Source organism: Necator americanus, chromosome III (assembly GCF_031761385.1).
Source record: "Necator americanus strain Aroian chromosome III, whole genome shotgun sequence".
Classification (NCBI taxonomy): domain Eukaryota; kingdom Metazoa; phylum Nematoda; class Chromadorea; order Rhabditida; family Ancylostomatidae; genus Necator; species Necator americanus.
This window is the reverse complement of record NC_087373.1, coordinates 22,909,272-22,931,495: the sequence shown is the minus strand read 5'-3', so window position 1 is coordinate 22,931,495 and position 22,224 is coordinate 22,909,272. Positions and strand designations below refer to the sequence as shown.

Genomic DNA, 22,224 nt, shown 5'->3' with positions numbered 1-22,224 from the left:
GCGTGTTGCAGAGATCTTCGTGCGGAGCAAATGAAGTGTGCACTGATCGAGGTCAACGAGGACATTTCGCCTGCCAGTGTGCGGAAAACGCGTTCCGCTACGAAGATGGTACCTGTCGATGTGAGTGAGCACTTTAGAACGACACTTTCGTGTCGGAGAGGATCGGGGATAATTCCCTGCCAATGCCCAGGTTGACGTTGAGTTGTTGACTTGATGTTCGGGAACAGTTGGGTGTGGTGGGTGCTGTGTGATTCATGGTAATTGGTGTGAGTGGGTGAAGGGCGACGCCTGACCTGTTTCGCTGATTGTTCCAGCAGCGACGAACGGAACTTTGCTCGATTCGCTTTATCGATATGCTCCCGAAAAAACTGTGTCGAGAATTCGTTACCCGACCTGCTAATGGTTCTTTCGTTACAGAGATCACAGCTTAAGAGCACGTTTAGACTTCAATTTTGAGAAGCCTGCAGTACCCTCGTATTCAAACCGATGTATCAAGTCACTGATCTCCTGACTTGACCATCGTCTGGCCCTCGCAAATCATTCTATAGCCCAACATGCGTTCTAAAACATCAACGATAACGAGAGTAGCAATACTAAAACGCGTTGATGCATCCCAAGTGGATTGATACGCCAGTGACATTTTCTTTCTAAAGTATACTTGATAAAGTTTGATGAAAAATTGGTTTAAATAGCAGTTGTCATAAAATTATGATCTCTATTTTCTACTGATCATTTTTACTATTCTACTTTTATTTTTGATCTTACTATTTCTAATGTAAGAAGCTCTGACATCGCTTTATCGCAAGATCATAGCATAGATAAGTTTCTTATAGACTTTGCAAGTTTTTGATTCAATCCCCAAAACAACAAATGTTCTTTCTCTTGAATTTTTTTAATGCAGGTATGCTTTTTTTTATAGTCTTTTTTAAGTTTGTAAAGGAACTTTCGCATTCAGCAGCTGTCGCCCGCCTAAAAATAGTGTTGATAACTCGAAACAAGCAGTAGCTCTGAAAAAGGATTGACTTGCGGCTGCTTCACCGCTCCTAGACTAAAAAAAACAAATATGTTAGTTTTATTGAAAGTTCAGCCCGTATTTGTAGATCCTTCTCCCGGATTTCTAGAGAAGGATGAAATTTAGAGAAAGATCAGAGCAAAGAACAAGCTGAATTCTATCGGAATGTGATTACTAATGTTCCAAGTAGAAAACTCGTACGTGTCTCTAAGAAGAGAGGGACGAAACAACGAGAAAAATCGACAGTGATCGAGATTCCCACTATCATTGAAGGATGTGACATGCGGCTTCCTTTCCGAATTTAAGTTCCTCATGCTACTGACAGAGAAAATGTATGGGATGGCTCCCAGTTCCTTTTTTGGAGAATCTTATCATGACTAAGAGCGCAAATGGAACTGGTTCCCTTCTTCCATCTTGCTTTGGTTTCTATTGGTTTTTGCCTCGACAGATTAGAGTGCAAACATAACGGCACTTTATTGCACAAGTGGGTGTGGAACCTCGTTATCTGTTGTGGGATCTGAATCCTGACCATAGAATCCTGTGTGGATAAGCCGTCTCATTATGCGTTTATAGTGTTCTCTGCTTGCTCAAAGACCACCGAATGCGACAAGAATGCGGTTTGTCTCAACACTTTCGATTCGTACAGCTGTCAGTGTCGTCCCGGCTTCATCGATATGTCCCCGGATCCAGAGCAAAAGCCAGGGAGACGTTGCAAAGAGCGTGAGTTACGGCGTCTGCTTGCGTTACGCACGATAGTCGCCACCGTACTTTACAGTTGTCAACGAATGCGCTACGACAAACAACGAATGCTCGCCTTTCGCGAAGTGTGTCGACCTGACTGAAGGCTACGCATGTCAATGTCTGGAGGGCTATGTGGATGTTTCTTCCAAGCACAAATTTCCCCCCGGTCGAGTTTGCACTCAATGTGAGCCTTTTTTCCTTGAACGATTATTGTACCTAACTTAATATGTTGAAATATTAGTGAGAAAGTCACAAAACAGTTAGGACTAAATTGTGAGGTTTTTGATGAAAACAAGTAAACTTTATGCTTTTCAGCAACGTTAGCCAAATATTTCCATCAAGGTAGTGCTTTCGTTCCCATTAACTCATGTTTTCCCACTAAAGGTCCGAGACGTTGAGGATGAACTTAATTCAGTGAAGTTCTGAAGAGCTGTGAGCATTTCAGCTTGCACATATGCATATGCATATGTTATGTTCGATATATATGTACATATACGATACATATGTTCGATTGTCTCCTCAATGTTCTCAGTTCTTCCCCTCAAATTCTAACTTTAATCCAAAAGAAAATGGAGACGCGTAGCGGACCTCTCCTGTAACTTGCTGTTTCTGGAGAACTGCAGAAGCCTCGCATGTGCGTGATTTGTTAGGAATTTAACAAATCAAAGAACTGGGAAGTAGCTCTAAGTTATCTTTTCTGAAGAAAACTGACATCTTTTCAACCCTAACAATCCTCACGTGGAACACATTCCCATTTTGCTCTTGCTTTTACTCCTAGGATGTTGTGAAAGCGTCGTCAATTTCCTTAAACATCCCTGGAAATATGGAAAATGATGGGAATATTTGGTTAACGTCAACAAAAATCTCTCGTTTTCTTTTCTTCCAAGAAACCTTCCTTTCTGAAATTTGCAGCGAACAACGAGTGTGCATTCAAACACCTTAACACTTGCGACGACAATGCAGACTGCATCGACTCTCCTGACGGTTACACTTGCCAAGTTTGTCGCACATTTTGTTCATATCATTGAACAATTCGAACCACAAGAATTCCAGTGCTACGCGGGATTTGTGGACGTATCTTCGAATGCAAATCTTCCTCCGGGTCGTGTATGTACTGTCCAAACCACATGCCCAAAACAGAAAACCGACCTCGTTTTCCTAATTGACGGGTCCGGCTCGATCGGCTCATATGTCTTTAAGAATGAGGTAATTGCTGGGATCGTCTCTTCTTTGACACCATTTCATTGTTAAGTTCTAGGTGCTGAGGTTCGTGCGTGAGTTTGTGGAGTTGTTCGAAATAGGACTGGATCGCACCAGAGTAGCCCTCATACAATACTCGGATCAGATTCGACACGAGTTCGACTTAGACCAGTACACTGATAAGGTCAGAAGGTTCCCGAGTTTATTTGAACACGTTCCAAGAGGTGACGTTCAAGGCTTCCGTTCTGCGTGCGATCACTGAAACGCAGTATCTTACTGGCCTGACCCGCACTGGTGCTGCGATCCAACACATGGTCCAACAAGGCTTCAGCGAAAGACGAGGAGCCCGTCCGCAAAGCAGTGACATTTCGAGGTACGACAGGATACCGTCTTGTCATCCAACTTTTCTCTCGTACACCTATCCCTTCCCAATTGCAGAGTTGCGATAATTCTCACAGACGGTCGTTCGCAAGACAACGTTTCTGGTCCAGCCGAAGCAGCGCGCAAACTCAGCATCAACACTTTCTCCATCGGTGTCACCGACCATGTACTCGCCAGCGAACTCGAAGCAATTGCTGGATCTCCGACAAGATGGTTTTATGTGGATAAGTTCAAGGTAGGAACTTTAAGGAAAAATAGGTGGATTTCGTTAGCACTCTCTCAAAAACTAGCCCTTAACTTTCTTTCTTTGCGATAGGCCGGGATCTCTGTTTTTTTTTTTGTTGACTTTGAGGGAAACTTCACAAATACTTCCTGTTTCTATAAAATTCAAAACGTTATTTTGGAATTGGTTCTAGTGTTCAAATAAGTTTTTCCAGAGATTGCACGTAGATAAGGTGACCGTTGTAGAAAAGGTTTCGGATTTTTGAACGAATTATTTGAATACTGGTCTCTTCTCAGGATCTGGACACTCGACTACGCTCCATGATCCAAAAGGCTGCATGCCCTTCTCCAGCGAAGATGGAATCTCCTCCTCAAGGAACATGTAATCCGAAAACTCAGACAGGATGTGATCGCTCACTGAACGAATACTGCGCTGAGGAAAATGGAAGGTCGGACTGATTCTCTTTTTTGTGGAGGCTCGGATACTGTATGTGTTGACCTTTGTAGAGGCCTAATTATGTATTCAGGACACGTTGTGTCTGTCCTGCTGGTTTCCATCGGCATCCTACAACCAGAGTGTGTGGAGGATCGTTATGCAATCCACAACTGATCACATCGTGCATATATCCGGAGGAATGTCTGGTTACACCATATAACAACTACCGATGCGCATGTCCGGACGGCTACTCTAGGGACCACAGGACTGGTTTTTGTGGTAAGTGGATGCGAAGAATGGCGGTAAACAAAGCAACGTAACTGTCGGAAGAACAATAATGGAGATTCAACCGAAACAAGTGCCCAACAGGCGAAGATGTACAAAAACAAGTCTGAAAATCCTACAGCTTCGATGTTAACTCATGTGGCTCATGCACCCTCGTTATCTTCGCTTTTTTCAACACCGTAATCTTATTCGTTTCAGTTTCGGTGAAGGAGATACACATTTTCCCTCAACACGACGCCGACTGTCATAATGGTGGCCAAAAATGTGGCCAGAATGAGTACTGCACAAGTGACAGGACGGGTCATTGGTACTGCGAATGTATGAGTGGATTCGAGCGCAGCTCTTCCACCGGACAATGCAGTTATCCAGGTACAAAGTGTGATTCTACTCGTTATCCCAGAGCGCATAAAGTTTCTCTCTGCAGGCGCTTGCCTTCCCAACAAGCCTTACTCCTGTGATGTTCGTAAACGGGAGAAATGTCTTCCTCATGGAGCCTTCTACACATGTCAGTGCGACAAGAATGAGAGACGACATCCAGTCACAGGAATCTGCTGTAAGTTTTTAGCTCAACTTCCCCCTTGATACATGCAAATCCATAGTTCTGCCCAACTTCAGTGAAGAATGAATGCCTCACCGGCGAGCACGACTGCGACCGCTCTGCACGCTGCATTGACACGGACGACAGTTACTTGTGCGCTTGTCCTTCTGGATTCATCGACAAATCGCCTGACCCTGTTGCGAGGCCTGGAAGGCTTTGTATTGCCGAACAAAATGAATGTCTTGATGGAACCCACAGGTACCAGCAGTAAAGTAATAATACAATAATGCTGCGGTAATGGTCAGAAGATGACCATCATTTCGTTGCCATCTACTAATGAGAATTGTAAAAATGATAACGAGGCGAATGTAGCGCAGTCGGTGAGATGCTTCCCGTAGCCACACGGTCGATGGGTCTAAACCGCCCTACAGCAAACCAAGCTTTTCATTCCCGAGGTGGAGAATTGGTACTAGACTTCCCTGGGGATAGATGTCCGTATATAAACACTGACTTCCTCATCGGTTGGGCCACTGGGTTGGGCAAGTCATTGTATATCTCAACACGCGATCCAAAACCTAAACCGAAGAAAGACGATTAAAGGCATCACCCCGCGAATCTGAGGTGGTACGGATTTCGGGTGGAGTATTCGTATACGGGATAGTAGATTATGGAGAGGGGGCGATTCTGTCAATTTCTTCCTAATTGCCGTAAAAAATGGCCCGGAAGATACGGCTTCGGGCGTTCTGGCGCACTATTTTCTACAAAGAGTTCGATTGGAGCGCGCCAGCCCTGTGCGGCGCCGCATCTTCCGGGCCGTTTTTTACGGCAATTGGGAAGAAATGGACGCAATCACCCCGCTCTCCATAATCTACCATCCTGTATACGAATACTCCACCTGAAATCCGTACTACCTCAGATTCGTAGGGTGATGCCTTTAAGGATTGCTGTAGAACGCGTTTTCGCATCCCAAGTAGATTGATACGCCAGAGACTTTGTTCTTTTTTATCCTTAAAAATGTTAACTCACAAGTACCTAAAAATCTTTAGTGCGAATTTTCAGCTGCTGGACTGTACGGCACAATTTCAGGTGTTCTCCGAATGCACTCTGCACGGACACACAATCCGGTTATGTTTGCCGATGTAAACCTGGCTTCGTGGACTACTCTCCTAATGCACAAAGGTAACATCCAATTTGTGTGCGGAGACGGTAACGTATAGCAACACTGTTTACAGTTTTCCTGGTCTTGTTTGTAAAGAGCTAGTAAACGAATGCTCGTCGCCAAGCTTAAACACTTGCGATCGCAATGCCATCTGCATAGATACGGTAGAAGCGTACACGTGCATGTGCCGAGCCGGATACATCGATATGGATGAGTTCAGGAACCCAGGGCGCCATTGTCAAAAACGTATGCTTTGTTCTGAGTGACTTCTTTAAATGTGAGAATTTTACCGTTTTTCAGTGAAAACAAATGACAGATGTTCGGCTGGCAAGAATGACTGCGATCGCAACGCTCGATGTTCCCAAATAGGTACTGTTGGTGTGAAAGATTTGAAACTCTCCGAATCCTTCTCTTCCAGGCGATGATGATTACAGCTGCACTTGTCCACCCGGCTTCAAAGACAAATCGCCTTCAAAATCCCGCCCAGGAAGAGTGTGCATCCCAGTGATTCCTGAGTGCGACAATCCTACACTCAACGACTGTGATTCCCCCGATAGAGCCATTTGCACTGATACGGATGATGGATACATGTGCAGGTTCGAGCAATCTTGCTCCTTTTTTGACGCATGGATCAGTTGTAATTACAAAATACTCCTGAAAAAAGCCACAAACGAAAAAGTTCGGCTAATCACATTTGCATCGATAAACATCTCTAAAGTGATTGCTTTCGAGATTGATGCTTGATTCTCATTTACGCTGTATCCACAAAACTTTGGATGAGAATTTCTTGTTAGAGCGAATGAAGCACAAAGAGCCTAAAGCATAAAAGTAGTAAAATGAAATTAACAAAGTAAAAATGCTAGAAGGTAAGTAGCTTTTTCTATTCGCATGTGTTTTCTTAAAAGCAGATGTGGCCTGAACAGGCAGGATAAGTAGCTTGATTTCATAAAGATCTCGTAAAAAAAGATAAGAGTTGTTCTTTTATCTTCCCAGTGCTGAGAGACATATCCTTCCTCAACATGGATTCTTGCGCTGTAGGTCCAACAAGGGCGTTTCTCACCGACCACTCCAGCGAAAGGTGAAGGACAGGGATGCGAGAGAGAGGCAAGCTCTCTCTCGCATCCCTATCCGTCCATTTCTTCCTAATTGCCGTAAAAAACGGCCCGGAAGATACGGCTTCGGGCGTTCCGGCGCGCTATTTTCTACGAGGAGTTCGATTGGAGTGCGAGTGTATTATGAGTGTATCTGCAAACATTTATTAACGATAACGAGTGCCGCGCCTTTAACAGCAGACGCCAAGTACCCCAGCCGTAAGTGAGGCTGGCTAATAATAGCTAGTCTCTATCGTGACTTCTTTAGTAATATGAATGGAACAACGAAGATTTCAGAGGGGCTGTTGCGGCTTTTTCTTACTATGGCATACCCTTGGAGAGAGCTTGACGAAGCTGAAAGCTTCTCAAGATCAGCGCAGTCTACGAGATCGCTGTCTTACCAGTTATAGATGAAGAACTCTCTCGTTTCTTTTTTCGGCACGATTCATTTCTCCGAATTTCGTTCGATTCAGATGCCGTCAAGGTTTCCTCGACATCTCTCCAAATATCGCTACAAAACCAGGAAGACTTTGCAAACCACGTACGTTTAAGCACAGGCTACTCTGCCATCGTGGAGATTCAATGTTGCAGTGCAAAATGAATGTGCACTGGGAACAGACGATTGCGCTCGCGATGGTGGTATCTGCGAGGACACGCCGGACTCCTTCCTTTGCCGATGCGCTATGAACTACCTTGACGTTTCATTTGATAGACAAAACAGACCTGGTAGAAAATGCAAAAGATGTGAGTTTGTGGCTTTCCAAAAGTAGATGAACTAAAACACGACATCAGCGATGAATCTGTGTTTCAGTGGTGGACGAGTGCGCAACTGGACAAAACGACTGCTCTCGAGAAGCGATCTGCACGGACACTGAGGATAGTTACGTTTGTGCCTGTCCGGCTACACATATAGATCTTTCCGCAGACCCAGTGAATCGACCTGGAAGAAAATGCCTATTAAGTGAGTTCGTCCTAAGCGGTTCTAATTGTTTTGATCTCATAGCTTTTCTCAAGGAATCAACGAGTGCACAAGCGGACGCCACGACTGCTCGCCGAACGCCGACTGCATGGACACTCCGGAATCGTACAAGTGCCGATGCCGCGACGACTTTGTTGACGAATCACCGGACATTGCGCGGCGCCCTGGCAGAATCTGCCGGCCCGCACTAGTAGACGAATGTCGGCTTGGCAAGCACGACTGTCACAGTGACGCCTTCTGCCAGGTTCAACTTTACTACGAACATCTTTCAGCAAAACTCATCCCACTAGTGCATTCTACTAGAAAATTACTAACACAAGCTACAGCGCTAAAAACTTCTAATCTTCCCAGCAGAAAAAAGTACACTAATGTAAACTAATGTAGAATGAGGCCCATAACAATAGTTGCAGGGATGACCGCCATGAACGCTCGATTAGGGCAATACAGAAAGCCAAGGGTATCTAAATTACAGCAATGTGGTACTGATCCGTTGCGCTACTTTTCTGTCCATTGATCCGCCAAAAATGTTACGGAGATGTGACTTTGGCAGAAAAACTACCAAAAACTTTATGTTGTTAGTAAATTTCCAAGAGAGTCTTTCCCTTTCTCACTGCTCATTTGAAATTGCGGCGTGCAATAATCCAAGAAGCTTTCCCATAATTCAAAAAGGATCTCTGGGCTTTCACGGGGATAGACGTTCTCAGTTTCGGTAGATGTGGAAAAAGCCCATTCTTCCTCTCCAATTTTTTAAAACTGCCAGGAAAAATGTTTTCAATGATTTTAGGGTCTGTCACATGTGCCTGCTTCAAATCTCAGTCGTTAGGGATGCCTTGAGAAACTTTGAAATTTTCGCGGGAGAAACTTAAAGGACCAAGCAAAATTGTCTTGTCTGCAAAACGTAGTTGTCCCTGTTTGAAAATTTTCACGTTTGCTTCCAGGATCTTCCCCAAAGCTACACGTGCAGATGTAAACCGGAGTTCCTCGACCAGTCTCCCCACCGGGCTACTCATCCCGGCCGCCTCTGTGTGCCTCGTCCAACACCGCCACCTCCTGAGTGCCGAATAGATGGGCCTAACCAGTGCAAAGCTCACTTGAACGAGGTTTGTCGTCTGGTAAATGGCGAACAGAAGTGCGCCTGTCCGATCAACTACCAACGAGACTCAAGCGGTTCATGCTCAGGTGGGTGTCAGCGTCAGCCGGAAATTAACTAGTTCCTCCATGGCTACTCTCGCTGCAATTTCCAGTTATCAATGAGTGCGACTTCCCGCAACTTGTCGACTGCCACCCATCCGCTGAATGCATCGACCAGTTGGTCGGATACACATGCCGCTGCAGGTCTGGATTCAAGGACATTGGAGATAAACCGGGCAGGATGTGCAAACCACGTGAGTCGCAGTACTGAGGAGAGCAGCACGTTCTGTAAGCCTGTTTGATTCAGTTGTAAACGAGTGTCAATTCCCTCATCTGAACGACTGCCACCAGCACGCGCAGTGCATCGACCAGGAAGAGGGCTACGAATGCAGGTGTGTACTGTTTAGAGATGAAGTCTGCGTTGAAGGACAGCTTCCTGCTGAACAATTCCCTCTGAAGGAAATGCATTAAAGCTGCGTTCGGGGAAGTTTTCGATGTTCGCTTCTTCGTAGTAGCAGATCGGCTTCGGGACATCTGCAAATCTCGCGAAACAATCACACATCCTAGGAAAAGAGATCAAATTTGGATTTAAATTTGATAAGAGATCATCAGCTGAGGATCACCCAGAAAGTGGTCGTTATTGCTTCCTTGCTTTTTTCCTGCTTAGCAGGTTTTTTGAGGTCTAAGCAACCAAATAGGGTTGGTTGATTCAGTAATTACGTTAATGAGTATGAGTACCAAACTTGTGTAGCTTGCTACTTCGTAACTTTACGGGGATTTCCACAATAGGGGAACGGTCGCTTCCATAACAACCCAAGAACAGCAAGTCATTCGTTGAATCCTTCGTTGAACTTCGATGTAGGCTTCGCCACATGGTAATCACAGTGAAATCACAGAGTCTTTATGCTAAAAGCAGCCATTTTTGTCGTTACGCAAAAGAAAGGCCGACTCCCGTTGGCTCCGCCCTACATACGGTGATTTTCGAAAATTTTGCGCAGTCAACCTAAAACGAATAGGAAACACTACGAATTGCGATTGATTTTTACTGCCTGTTAGCCTTCCTGACATAGACTTGGGAAGCCATTACGATAAATTTTGATTGAAAATGAGAATTGCTCAATTATGTGAGGTACTTATGCTAACCGACTGAATTACTAAATAACGAACTGTGTTTAGTGGCTCCGACCTCAGGGAAACCTGCGTAGGTTGCTACTAGGCACAGTTTTTGGGGTACCACTCCGCCCCAGCTCGTTTTTCCCCAACAAATCAACTTCCTTTCACTGATGTCATTCTCGAAACGAAATTTCACGGTTGATTTTATTACTCTCACGAGTGTAGTGAGTTACTTCGTCGGTTAATTTAACCATTAATCCAGTTCACGAGGTGTCATTTCGTGAATATCATGCATCACGTATGTACACTACCCACAATAAATCTTCGCCAGAAAACGAAGAAAAGTGAGTCCGCGTTTTTTTCTCCTTCCTGGTGATGAATTACCGTGGCCACTGCACTTACATAGAATTGAATGAACTGATGCACCGGGCGTCTGCGATTTCTCTAATTCGTTGATTTGTAGAGGGTATGTCGCATTTTCACTGTCATACTGGCAAAGTAAGGCTCCAACAGCGCCTAACAGCTGAAAAAAAAACCGAATGTCGAACACGTCTTCGAAGTTTGACTTGGAGAGGAAAATTAATCTCAGGAAACATTTCATTTGCATCTAGGGCAAAATTGAAAGTAGGACTTGATATAGTCTTTAAAACAAGGTTATATCTCGGAAGTTCTCAAGTCATTATTCTGCTAAATATTTTCAAATAAGATCTAATAAGGCAGATCATAACAAGGTGCACGTTCTTCCTCTTATGATGACTGAATGTTTGGGGGAGGATGAAAGACAGTGTCCTCTAAGAAGCAGTGGATTTGTGTTAATATCTTCGAATACATTGAACACAGTAAGCTGCTAACGACAAAATAGTTCTCATCTTCGCATTAAAGTCCAATATTTTGCGTGTTGCACAACAAATATAAGTCAATGCGCTTTAGATGTAACCAGGGTTTCATGGACCGATCCCACGGACGACCGGGCAGGATCTGCAAACAGCTGGTTGACGAATGTGCCGTTCCGGGCATGAATAGCTGCGATAAAAATGCAAGGTTGGTTGGAACCTCCATGAGTAAAAATCCAATGACTAATTTGAACAAGCAGGAGAGATATATCTGGCAAGCGAACTAGCCTAATCTAGTGCAGTTCCCTTGTCGGATATCCCTCCCGGCTATCTGCACTCTCCCACGTTCGGATCTTCTTACAAACTTGTCAGGAGTTGCTCTCTTAGTCTACGTAAAGGAACAATATCAGGTTTGAAATGGTTCGGAATGGCCGCACATTACCGTTTAAGATGGTACCTCCTTTCAAGTTCTGAGGAAAGGCAGACCTTCACATGTTGTGTTGTTCGGCTGTGAGAGTTTTGAACTTCCTATGAAGTAAACCGTCAACTGAAACAATGACAGTGTTTGAATAAATGCGGTTTCACTACGCCTACGCCAAAACTCGAATCAGATTCCGAAGGAAATAAAGTTTTGCAAAGCAACAGCTGCGTTTGCAGAATCCCTTATTGTGCCAAGTTAACTGAATTTACATTTAACCTCTCATCCGTCTCATTCCCAAAACTTTGCCCTCGTGTTGCTTTTTCCTGCTTTGAAAGTTTTAAGGGTAGATTCGAAAAGAAGGAATTTCCGCTCGACGAAGAGGTCATTTAACCGTCGACAACTGAAGCAGTGTGAACCACTGGAAGAACATAGTTAGACAAGTAAATTAAAAATATTTTTCTTCTACAGGTGACTGGAGCCTGTGCAATATACATACCACGAAATATTTGCTGCAAATTCTATCACACCTTTAAATACCGTTTACTTTTTAACAGCCACCAAAGAAAAATTCCACTGCTTTTTTTTCAACAGATGCATTGACGAGGAAGAAGGGTATCGCTGTGAGTGTCGCGAAGGATTCTTGGACGTGTCGCCGTCGCCACAACTGAAAGGAAGGAGTTGTCGCAGACGTAAGGGAAACCGCAGCTCATTCACTTCCTTTCTTAACGTCCCATTTCAGTTGTGAATGAATGTCGTGACCCAAAGTTGAACGATTGCGATCGCAATGCGAAGTGTCGCGACACGATGGATTCATACGAATGCGAATGTCCTTCTAATTCCAAAGATATCTCGCCAAGTTCAGCTTTTCCTGGCCGCGTTTGCTTAATGTGTAAGCTGCAATCGTCAGAATATCTACCGAACCAGAACGTAGTTGGATAGTTTCAGTTGAGAACGAATGCGCAACCGGCAAGCACGACTGCGACCCTTCGGCAGTTTGTCACGACAACGAGCAATCGTTCTCCTGCGAATGTCCTGACGGTTTTATTGACCGATCTCCCAATAAGCTGCATCGTCCTGGAAGAGTTTGCGTAAAACTGGTGAGTTCTTGCTCAGAAGGTGTTGTATAGTATTTCTGTGAAATTAATTCTTGACATTAATTCAGGTGGACGAATGCGCTATTGGCCACCACACATGTAGCGCTCAGGCAGACTGCCGTGACCTGGAGGAGGGGTACACATGCGAGTGCCGTGAGGGTTACGTGGATAGGTCGCCGAATTTAGCCAGCCAGCCAGGAAGGGTTTGCAGCGCGCCAGGTTACATCACTCATTGCTACTAACTACTAACTTGCTTGATCTAAGGTCTTTCTGTTCCAGAAGTATGTCCTTCAAATCACGACTGCAGCTCTGCGGCGGTCTGCGAACCATTAGGGGGCAATAAATACCAGTGTTCCTGCATCCAAGGTTATGTCGATCAGTCTCCTGATGGACAGAGAGGACGTATTTGTGTGAGAAGTGGGTCATTTCTGCGCTTTTGTATTCCTCATATTGAGGACCTGACCAATATTTCGAGAAAAAAACTTCTTTTTTCACTTTTTCCATGTCATTCCTTCAGATAACGCATGCCGAGATCCAAAACTGAACACCTGCTCAAGAAACGCAATTTGCTACGACGAGGCTAAAGGATACCGTTGCGAATGTGCTCGTGGTTTCATCGACCGATCTCCAGATTCAACGAAAAGAGGGAGAGTCTGTGAACCACCACCACCACCAACTCCTCCACCTCGTAGGCTTAGTCTCTCGTGTTTATTTCAGATGGTCCAGGACTCATTAGTTCCTACAAAACTTTCGTTCTAACGCGTATTCGAATCATTGAAAAACCTTAAGATTGCAAAAACCTCAGTTATAAATGTTTTCCAGGCCATCCCTGCCAAGACCCGAACCTCAACGACTGCCATCCGGCCGGTTCTTGCAGGGCCACCGGTGCACAGTCCTACACCTGTGAATGTCTCCAAGGATATGCGGACAAATCCCCAAATCCTGCGAAGCCCGGAAGGATCTGTGTCTTAACAGAGCCCATTTGCCTAGACAGAAGGTAGACTTAGGAAAGTTCAAAAATTAAGCTATGTGTGCAAGGGAGAATATTTTAGACTGATTTGTGAAAATAGGTAAAATTAAACAAATTCTTCCTTTCTGTTCTGCAAAAGCTTTCTCCGTACTCGTCATACTTCAGAGTAGACGAAATAAATAAGGAAAATTTCAAAAAGAAAAACACTTGCATGAAATCCTCAACTGATTCGATTTCAACGAGAAACTCAATTTTGCAGCCAAAACGACTGCCATTCAGCAGCAATATGTAGCGAAGTGTCCGGTCCTGAGAAATACACCTGCCAATGTCGTGACGGTTACATCGACCAATCTCCAAATCGTAACAATAGACCTGGTCGGATCTGCGTAGAAATGGTGGGTTCTCGGTTTGTGAGTATTAAAAAAATTTACACAGAAAAAATCGCCGTATAACCAGTGAAGAAATCTCACTCGAACATTGTCGAATTTCGTTTGCTGCAGGTAAACGAATGCCTGGATCGGTCCTTGAACGATTGCCATTCGTTAGCCATCTGCGAGGACAAGCGAGAAGGCTACACATGCCGCTGTCCAATCAACACTCTGGATAAGTCACCGGATCCTAACCGCCCCGGTCGATTGTGTCAGTCTTCAGAAATTCAACCGTTAATCCCGCACGGATGAAAATGACGCCATCTTTCTTTTAGGTGTGAAACAAGTCAACGAGTGCCGCAACCCTTCTCTGAACATGTGCTCAAGATTCGCTGAGTGCATCGACAAGGAGAATGGATACGAGTGCAGATGTAAATCGGGGTACTATGACAATGATCCCAGTCATCCCGGAACTCAGTGCACGTACAGTAAGTTTCCGAACGCAGAAACAGTCTAGATTATTCGCGTTTTACCTCGTTTTTTCCCAGTAATTAACGAGTGCGACTCTCCGAACCTAAACGACTGTGACCGCAATGCAATTTGCATTGATCGCGAGGGTGGCTACGACTGCAAGTGTAAACCTCCGTATCGCGATGAAAGTCCTTCTGGTAAGTCCAACCTCGGAAAACCTCTTCCTTGTCATGGCTTGTGTTATTCAGGTCATCCTGGACGCATGTGTCGCCTCAACGAATGCTTGGACCGTAATCTGAACAACTGCGACAAGAACGCAGAGTGTCAAGACATGGACGATGGTTACATCTGCAGTTGCAGAGAAGGATACTATGATCAGTCGCCCAATCCACAGGAACCTGGACGAGTTTGTCTAGAATTCCAGGCAAGTGTCTGACGCTGTAGCATATAATTTTCGTGAAAATGTTTCTCGTTCGTTCTCTACTGTGTGACTAACGAAGGATCGTTCGTTTGATACAGGTCGATCACAAGATCGAGCATATAACCATCACACCTGTCCAATCACATCCACTAAATGAAGGTTTGCCCTGTGGTCGACAGTTCTGCAAAATCACAGCAGGAGAGGTGTGCATCAGCGGCTCCTACTGCGGATGTCGACCAGGGGAGAGCAGATCTGTAGCCACTGGAAGGTGCGTGCGAGTCAAAATTCCCAGTGTTTTCGGGATTTGAATGATTAGAATCTCATTCAGATGCGAAGTGGTCGAGCAGACGCCCCTACAAATCCGCGTGGTAAGCAGGGATTCCCGTCCACTTCTTTATTCAAGCGAGTATGGATCAACTAAGAGCCCTCCTTATGTTGAAATTGTCGACTTGTTCCAGGTACAATCTAGACTTCTGCACTCTCCTCTTGATATTTGAGTTTTGATATATGAGGCCTTCAAAATTTAAGAAAGACATGGCTCGGACTTTTGGTGGAACAATCTATGCTCCACGTTACGTCAACACAAAAGTCGACTACATCACCCACCCGAAAACAGTGAACAGGTGCTTGTCGTTGGTCGTTCCCGAACGTTTTTACCGCATTTTACTTAGAAATCAGTTCTGAAACTGCTTCGTTGCTACTCTGTGCTTTTCAGCTCATGGCCTGATGGACTGCTCTTCAAGTACGATGTGCAGACGACTCCATCGAAACAACAGCCGATAGACAAGTGCGAAGTCTGGAGGCAGATGATGGCGTCACTTCAGCGAACAAATGGAGTTATTGGTCAGTCAAAACACTTACTTAAGGAAGTTCAATCGGAGACAGTGTCCTTAGTAAGCCTACCAAAACACAGGAGGAGGATCACTGCGTATTGCTGACGATAGCGAATTGCTCAATCCTTGTCGCGTTGAGGAGCCTGTTGGCGAGTGCGGAGGACACGATTGTAAGACTGAGCTGGGCGAGGTGATCACTAATTGTATTTTGGTTTTGATCCTTCTTCTGTACCTTGAACAATCTCCAGATCTGCATTGCTGGGTCAGTGTGCGGATGTCCAGTCGGGATGCGACGTGCTGCCTCTACAGACATCTGCCGAGCAGTCGAATCGTGGAACTTCCCGTTGTGGGTTATACGAAAGGAGTACAAGAATCTCGTTTACAACGACTCTTTTGCTAACCCCATGGATTCAACATACAAAGTGAGTATCACTGCTATTTACGACCAAACTCGACTCTTAAGGATGAACTTGACAAGCTATATTTGACAGCAAGTGAGGGGGAGTGCACTGCGTAAGGAGAAGCTTGAAGACTTTTGATTTGTTTTTTCCAGTCCTATGTTCAAGATTATGAGAAAGGAATAGGTGGTTGCTATCCTCACACTACAATTCGGGACGCCTTTGTTGCTGCAGATGTGAATGAGATCATCAATCCCAAGGTACTTTTCTCTTCGCTGCTGAATGGATGTTTAACTCACGTTCAATTTCCCTTCAGATAATGAATGCCAGTTGGGAAAGCGGGCTTCTTTTCAACACTACAGTTCACTTCAGAAAAGGTGTGTATTCCATCAATATTTTCTCTTCATCCATTATTAGCGGCGTTTCTAGGAGCAGTGAGAATTCCTTCTGATGTTTACTACGAGCTAATTCGTTACATAATCGAAAAAAATGGCTATGAGGTCGGAGACAGCGGCCTCTATCTGAACGAGTACCAGCCGAACCCGTACAAAGCTTGCTTCAAAGTAAGAAGTCTTGTGCAATTCAGTCATTTTTGATCTGTTTCCATAACTGAGGGATTCATTCGCTGCAGAACGACTGCCATCCCAAAGGCATTTGCATCGATACGTCCAACCGTTCTTATCGATGTGAATGTGGGGCTGGTTTCCGCGAGATGGATCCTTCCGATCCAGGAAAAAAATGTGTACCTACATATGGATTTAACGAGTGCGAAAGAAAGGTTTGTACGAATAATTATGAAACACTTCTTCGTAGAATGGGTTTCTATTAAGGAAGACAATGAGTGCTCAGAGAACGCGCGGTGCATTGACCTTGAGCATTTGTACAAGTGCGAGTGCTTGCCCTCCTACTCAGACGCTTCGCCGCCAGGAGCTGTGCCGGGTAGGAAATACCGAACCTGGCGATTCTTTGGCCACTATCTTCGTCCTTTAAGGATCGGTTTGTGTGCTCGACTACTGCAGCGATGTCAACTTCTGTCCTACGAACACAACCTGCAAAAACATGGAACAACAGGCTGAATGTCGGTGTGATCCTGGGTTCACAGACATCAGGTAATTTAGCCTTCTACTCTCTCACGCCATTAAAACATGCATTTGAGCGAGAGCTGAGATCCTACACATTACAACGTCTTTTTCGCAAAGACGCCTTTTTCAGAAAAAGCGAACGTCGCAACGCGCTTGGCCTTGGAGATGACACGTTCTGCATGCATGTAAGAGATGTGAACGAGTGCGCACTTGGTCTTACAAATTGCTCAGGTTCTCTTTTTCTTGGCGGCTAACACAGCTTACATTCGCATTCTGCATTCTAGGAGTGGCTGACTGCATCGACAGGCCGATTGGATACACTTGCAAATGCCCTGATGGCTACATCGATGGTAACCCTGACGAACCAGGACGTGTGTGCGGTGCCCTGTTGTGTGACCTCTGCAACTCCCACGGCGACTGCGTGCACAATGCTCGAACAAATAACATCACATGTGTCTGTACCGAAGGATGGTCTGGCGAGTACTGTCAGGTACGTGCCGTTCTCCGAATGAATAAAGCAGCCACAAGTTCTATTTCAGGTGGCCCCTTCGAACGCCTCGCTCGTGCTACTCATCCTGCTCGCTCTTCTCTTCCTTCTGCTCACTCTCTGTTGTCTCCTCTATTTCTGTACAAAATGTCACTGCTTCAAGGGTCGAGGAATGGCCGGTGGAGCACCTTTTGTCTACAGGTGATTAGCTGTCTTCTTTGTATACTCGGGTGAAAACGACATGAATCACGAGTGTGGTTGCGGTGCATTTGCGTACGCGCTCGAAACGGCGCGGTGGAGACAGTTGGAACCGGGGTGGGACCGTCACAAACTGCAGCAAGGGTCTCACCAAGCTCCACAAAACAGCCTCGAGAGAAGTCGCGTACGTAATTGCGTACGTGCTTCATGTCGTTTTGATCCTACTGTATCAAGTGCCAGCAACGAATAGGTCCACGTCTCCAACAGGAACGAAAAATTTTCAGAAGAGGAGGAGCATGGCCGTGGTCCACACTTGAGGGGTCCTCCTCATCAGAGAGTGGGGCAGAATTCTCAGCCCTTAGTGCAGCTGGACACGAGTACTACCCCGACATTGGGATACCACGAGCCAAACTGAAGGTGAAGCTGTTCTTACCTCTTTTTTTACTCCTTTCAAGAAGAAAATATCAAACCTGCGGGAACACGTTACACAACGAGAAAACGGCCATATACAAATTTCGCGAAAGCGCTAAAAAAAAACTTGACTTCATTCTTCTAGGCTGGTGCAGCTGCTATGGATAGCGCCAAGAGCATGGACGTCGCACGCCTAGACCAATACCTCTCTGAAGGTGTCAAAATTTCCCATATATGTCCAGATTCAGTTCTTTTGTATTAGTTCAAGTGCAGTCAAGCTTTATGCCGTTGAAGATAATTCGCACCAATGTTTCTTGGAATCCCGGAATTCTATGCTTTCTAGAGAGCTCTTACATGAAAGTCGTTAAAGCAGTACTTTTAGGTGCAGTTCGCATCCCTCGTGCTCATCTCGTTGGAGGCGCCGGACGCCTTAATGATTCTGACGATAGCATGTCGAGTGCCTCATCTGAATATACTATAAAAGAGGAGATCGAACGAAAGGTGTGAGCAATTTTTCGTTGCTTGTGCCTTCCATCTGGTTCAAGTCCTGCACCAGTTACAAATGGCATCTAGAATTTTCACCTCTAACCACTTGTTCTCTGGCTGCGTACGTACCTACAGAGCATGAGGGCCCCCTTTTATAAGCACAATCAGTTGGTTGGTGTTGGATCAATAATTTGCAGTGGACTCATGAGTCCAGATAGAACTTAGTTCTGCTGCACCAATTCTCTTTTTATCTTCACTATCAGAAAAACGAAATGTTCGCACGTAACCACACTTGTGCATCTGCAGTGATAAACAGCTTCTTAAAAAATCTTCCAAACCGCGTGAGCCAGGCTACATTCCTAGCAAAGGTGATTATTTAAAGGTGATCACTGACGTCACAACGAAAGAAATCAAAACTACGACCACAACTGACCATGCCGGAAACGTAGTCACAACTAGAGCCGAGTCGTACGTCTATCCCACCGAACACACCGTGTCCCATGGCGAGAGCGCGGTAAGTTTTCAACGATCACGTCAGCCGCGTTACCGGATAAAACTATTCCAGGCAGCACATTCCTCCTTGATGGGAGCGTCGTCATATGCCGTCCGGAATTCCGACTATTCGAATAGCGCTGCTTTCAATGAGGTAGATCTGTCAATAAACGCTACGAAAAAATGACCAACATAGATTCGTATTTTCAGAGAAATTTCCATCACGTGGGAGGTGAGGAGCGCGAACGTGGAGAAAGTGTTGCAGAGTTTTCTATAGGACGAGTGAAATCGAAGGATTATGCTGCACGGGACCGCGAAGTTGTTGAGTACTCTTCGGTAAATATCGCTGATATTTCATCTAAGTTTTTTTTTTTTAAATCTATTTCACTAGTTCTTCTTCTCTTCATTAAAGGCATCGCCCCACGAATCTGGAGTGGTGCGGGTTACAAGCGGGTGACGCCTATACGGAGTCGTAGATTGTGGGGAGGGAGGTGATTACATTCATCTCTCCCTGCATCGGAGTAAACGGACGACCCCGGAACTTTTTCGTACCACGTTCGAGTTGGTTTTCGACGAATCGCAGGAGGGGCGGGGCTCAACGGTTGCTCATTGCAACAGAAGCCATCGTAAGAAATAGTTCCGGGATCGTCCATTTACACTGATACATGGAGATGAACGGAATCACCTTTTCTCCACAATCTACGACCCCGTATAGGCATTATCCACCTGAAACCCCTACCACCCCAGATTCGGGGGTGAGGCCTTTAAACATGTACCATCGATTTGGCTGTTCGCAACATTCGAAATGAGCAGCGTTGTGAATTGGACGCGGATTCGTTCCGTATAGGCTTTTCTGGTCTAGTCATCAGAGCTATAAAAAGACAAGAATCCAAGTAACTCCTCGCACAATTACTTAATCTGAAGAGAGGTCTGCATAGAAGTGAGAAAGTTCGACTTTCCTTGAATCTTGGCATACAAATTGCAACTTGTCGATATATCTCTAAAGATTGTTAACAAACTCTTTTACGGCTAAGGTTTCGGCGTCGTCGCCTTCGTCAGAGCCTGGAAAGTCAGATCATTCGTGATATATCCTCTCAAATGCCTCATCCAGAACAAGTCATCATTCCCTAGGATCTACATGCTACATCCAAAATCGAAACCAAGAGTCCAAATCGTAGTGCTTACCCAGGTAGCCGCGTTGCCGTGATATTAGCGGGCCTCCGCGTGATAAAATCGCTCCGCTAATACTAATTAGGATACGACCCGCATATGACCCCGTAGATCAAAACCCGCAAAGCTTTTGATACGGAGCCAGTTCGTTGGTCACGGCTATGCATTCTTCCTTTCTATTCATTTTTGGGCTTTTAGCGTTTATCCAAAATGCCTCCAAAGTTCTGCGAGCCACAATTTCGGGTTTGGACGTTCGTGGCAGCTATGCAGAAAGGAACATTTCCATGACATTTTCTGCGATGGGTTCCGAGAGGGGTTGCTTCGTTTGAATGTTTCTAAATTGGACTATCGACAAGTCTGCCTATTCATGGAAGTTTTTGGAAGGTTATGCGACTTCTACTGACATGAAAACCTCTTGCTGTTGCGTCTTTTATCTTCTATATCCCATGAGCTTCATGTAGGCTGCACATTAATCGTTGTCCTATCCTCCATTATCATCAATTAGCCGTTCTTCATTTGTGCCGAGAAGGTCTTCAATTTCCCATCAGACTGTCCTGCTTCCCATTAGTAATTGTGCGAAGATAAATGCATTGCATAGCGGAATAAGCTAGATGAAGTCGTATTCTACCGTAAAATTTGCCTATAATCCAAGTTGCAGGCGTAGGTGCATGGTCATGACTAAAAAACAAGGTGCAAAGTGTAATGAAAAGATGAACAACATTAGGAAAAAAGGAAGTAAAGGCAAGTGCACGAAGTAAAAGAGAGTGCGCATATCTGAGAAAAGAGAGAAAAGAAAGTGAATTTTTTACCCTGGTAAATTGAAGTTTGTAGTCAGATGCAGCGATCGGATGAGATCCTGAGGGAGAGGAGGAAGGGAACGTTCTTTAGAACAGCGAAAATCTGATTGCATAGTAGTGAACTGACTATAGCAAATTCGGAAACTCCATCTTTAAAAGGTAGAACTGCTAGTGGAATACGATTGGTGGGTAAGCGATTAAGTAGAACTAAAAAATACCCATACCCAAAGGTTGAAATCAGCAGTGCAGAATTGCAACAACGAAAACTACCTTCGAAGACTTTTGTTTCTTTTTTGCGCCCTAGTATACACAGTGCTATTAAATTAACTGTTGCAGGAGCATGACATCGGTCAATCCGACTTAGAAGAGCACGAAATAGGAGATGTTCGCACACGTGTTACTCACTCCCACCACTACGAACCTATAAAGGACGGCGAGTGTGAACGACTACGCACAGAGGTAATTTTCTCCTCTACACGCAAATCAACCCAGATTCTGACTGTCCTTGCAGGTCGTGACGACTCAATCGTCAACGTCTACGAGCAAACACTGAGTACTCTGTGTCGGTCCTATGTGACTAACTAGTGCCGGGTTATGTGTATCTGCATTTATTCTTGTCTAAAACACCCATACGGTTGCCATCGACGTACATTCTGTTATTGTTGTCGAGGATACGCCCTCGTTACTTGCTCACAATAATGCCAATACCCGCTGCCTTAACCCCTTTACTATGCCCTTCTCATTGTGATACTGTTGTACATTGCGTGAGACAGATTCGGTGATTGTATATCTCAGTGTGATTCGTATCTAATAAACATTTCACAACTCTGTCTTTGTGGATTTATTTGAGTTGAGCATACTTCGAATCGCGGCAGCTGCTGGATGATGTGATAGGCTTCAGTCGAACTGACGACGAGCATTTAGAATCCGAATTAATGCCAGACAGCTAGAATTATCGGCTAGGGACTACCGATTGTGCGATCTCGGTTTAAACTCCTCACAAA

The 22,224-nt window shown here is 45.0% G+C and overlaps 1 protein-coding gene across 2 annotated transcripts in view; it reads left to right on the top strand.

The window, feature by feature from the left end:
• Positions 1–21,773, top strand: part of RB195_010571 (uncharacterized protein) — a gene marked incomplete at both ends in the record, with an annotated part of 50,772 nt that extends 28,999 nt beyond the window's left edge. Inside the window, 60 exons of one of the 2 annotated variants that reach the window (XM_064191647.1) lie at positions 12–120; positions 1,586–1,732; positions 1,788–1,937; positions 2,666–2,751; positions 2,807–2,959; positions 3,012–3,137; positions 3,190–3,326; positions 3,392–3,569; positions 3,854–4,005; positions 4,084–4,271; positions 4,476–4,646; positions 4,702–4,830; positions 4,893–5,073; positions 5,902–5,994; positions 6,048–6,220; positions 6,275–6,343; positions 6,393–6,570; positions 7,539–7,606; positions 7,657–7,809; positions 7,877–8,026; positions 8,080–8,288; positions 8,983–9,223; positions 9,289–9,429; positions 9,483–9,567; positions 11,219–11,329; positions 12,134–12,231; positions 12,282–12,431; positions 12,488–12,639; positions 12,705–12,855; positions 12,916–13,053; positions 13,154–13,324; positions 13,459–13,633; positions 13,866–14,001; positions 14,107–14,245; positions 14,310–14,462; positions 14,523–14,642; positions 14,694–14,869; positions 14,965–15,134; positions 15,195–15,324; positions 15,395–15,489; positions 15,582–15,709; positions 15,780–15,889; positions 15,948–16,121; positions 16,253–16,357; positions 16,414–16,474; positions 16,527–16,660; positions 16,729–16,875; positions 16,928–17,036; positions 17,089–17,206; positions 17,310–17,410; positions 17,464–17,669; positions 17,719–17,867; positions 18,149–18,281; positions 18,421–18,490; positions 18,658–18,776; positions 19,144–19,275; positions 19,327–19,407; positions 19,464–19,589; positions 21,557–21,679; positions 21,732–21,773. In XM_064191647.1, the coding sequence (XP_064049230.1) occupies positions 12–120; positions 1,586–1,732; positions 1,788–1,937; positions 2,666–2,751; positions 2,807–2,959; positions 3,012–3,137; positions 3,190–3,326; positions 3,392–3,569; positions 3,854–4,005; positions 4,084–4,271; positions 4,476–4,646; positions 4,702–4,830; positions 4,893–5,073; positions 5,902–5,994; positions 6,048–6,220; positions 6,275–6,343; positions 6,393–6,570; positions 7,539–7,606; positions 7,657–7,809; positions 7,877–8,026; positions 8,080–8,288; positions 8,983–9,223; positions 9,289–9,429; positions 9,483–9,567; positions 11,219–11,329; positions 12,134–12,231; positions 12,282–12,431; positions 12,488–12,639; positions 12,705–12,855; positions 12,916–13,053; positions 13,154–13,324; positions 13,459–13,633; positions 13,866–14,001; positions 14,107–14,245; positions 14,310–14,462; positions 14,523–14,642; positions 14,694–14,869; positions 14,965–15,134; positions 15,195–15,324; positions 15,395–15,489; positions 15,582–15,709; positions 15,780–15,889; positions 15,948–16,121; positions 16,253–16,357; positions 16,414–16,474; positions 16,527–16,660; positions 16,729–16,875; positions 16,928–17,036; positions 17,089–17,206; positions 17,310–17,410; positions 17,464–17,669; positions 17,719–17,867; positions 18,149–18,281; positions 18,421–18,490; positions 18,658–18,776; positions 19,144–19,275; positions 19,327–19,407; positions 19,464–19,589; positions 21,557–21,679; positions 21,732–21,773 (8,100 nt within the window). The remainder of the gene's footprint in view (positions 1–11; positions 121–1,585; positions 1,733–1,787; positions 1,938–2,665; positions 2,752–2,806; positions 2,960–3,011; positions 3,138–3,189; positions 3,327–3,391; positions 3,570–3,853; positions 4,006–4,083; positions 4,272–4,475; positions 4,647–4,701; positions 4,831–4,892; positions 5,074–5,901; positions 5,995–6,047; positions 6,221–6,274; positions 6,344–6,392; positions 6,571–7,538; positions 7,607–7,656; positions 7,810–7,876; positions 8,027–8,079; positions 8,289–8,982; positions 9,224–9,288; positions 9,430–9,482; positions 9,568–11,218; positions 11,330–12,133; positions 12,232–12,281; positions 12,432–12,487; positions 12,640–12,704; positions 12,856–12,915; positions 13,054–13,153; positions 13,325–13,458; positions 13,634–13,865; positions 14,002–14,106; positions 14,246–14,309; positions 14,463–14,522; positions 14,643–14,693; positions 14,870–14,964; positions 15,135–15,194; positions 15,325–15,394; positions 15,490–15,581; positions 15,710–15,779; positions 15,890–15,947; positions 16,122–16,252; positions 16,358–16,413; positions 16,475–16,526; positions 16,661–16,728; positions 16,876–16,927; positions 17,037–17,088; positions 17,207–17,309; positions 17,411–17,463; positions 17,670–17,718; positions 17,868–18,148; positions 18,282–18,420; positions 18,491–18,657; positions 18,777–19,143; positions 19,276–19,326; positions 19,408–19,463; positions 19,590–21,556; positions 21,680–21,731) is intronic. The other variant, XM_064191646.1, reaches the window with a different exon arrangement.
• Between the last annotated feature and the right edge of the window lie 451 nt (positions 21,774–22,224).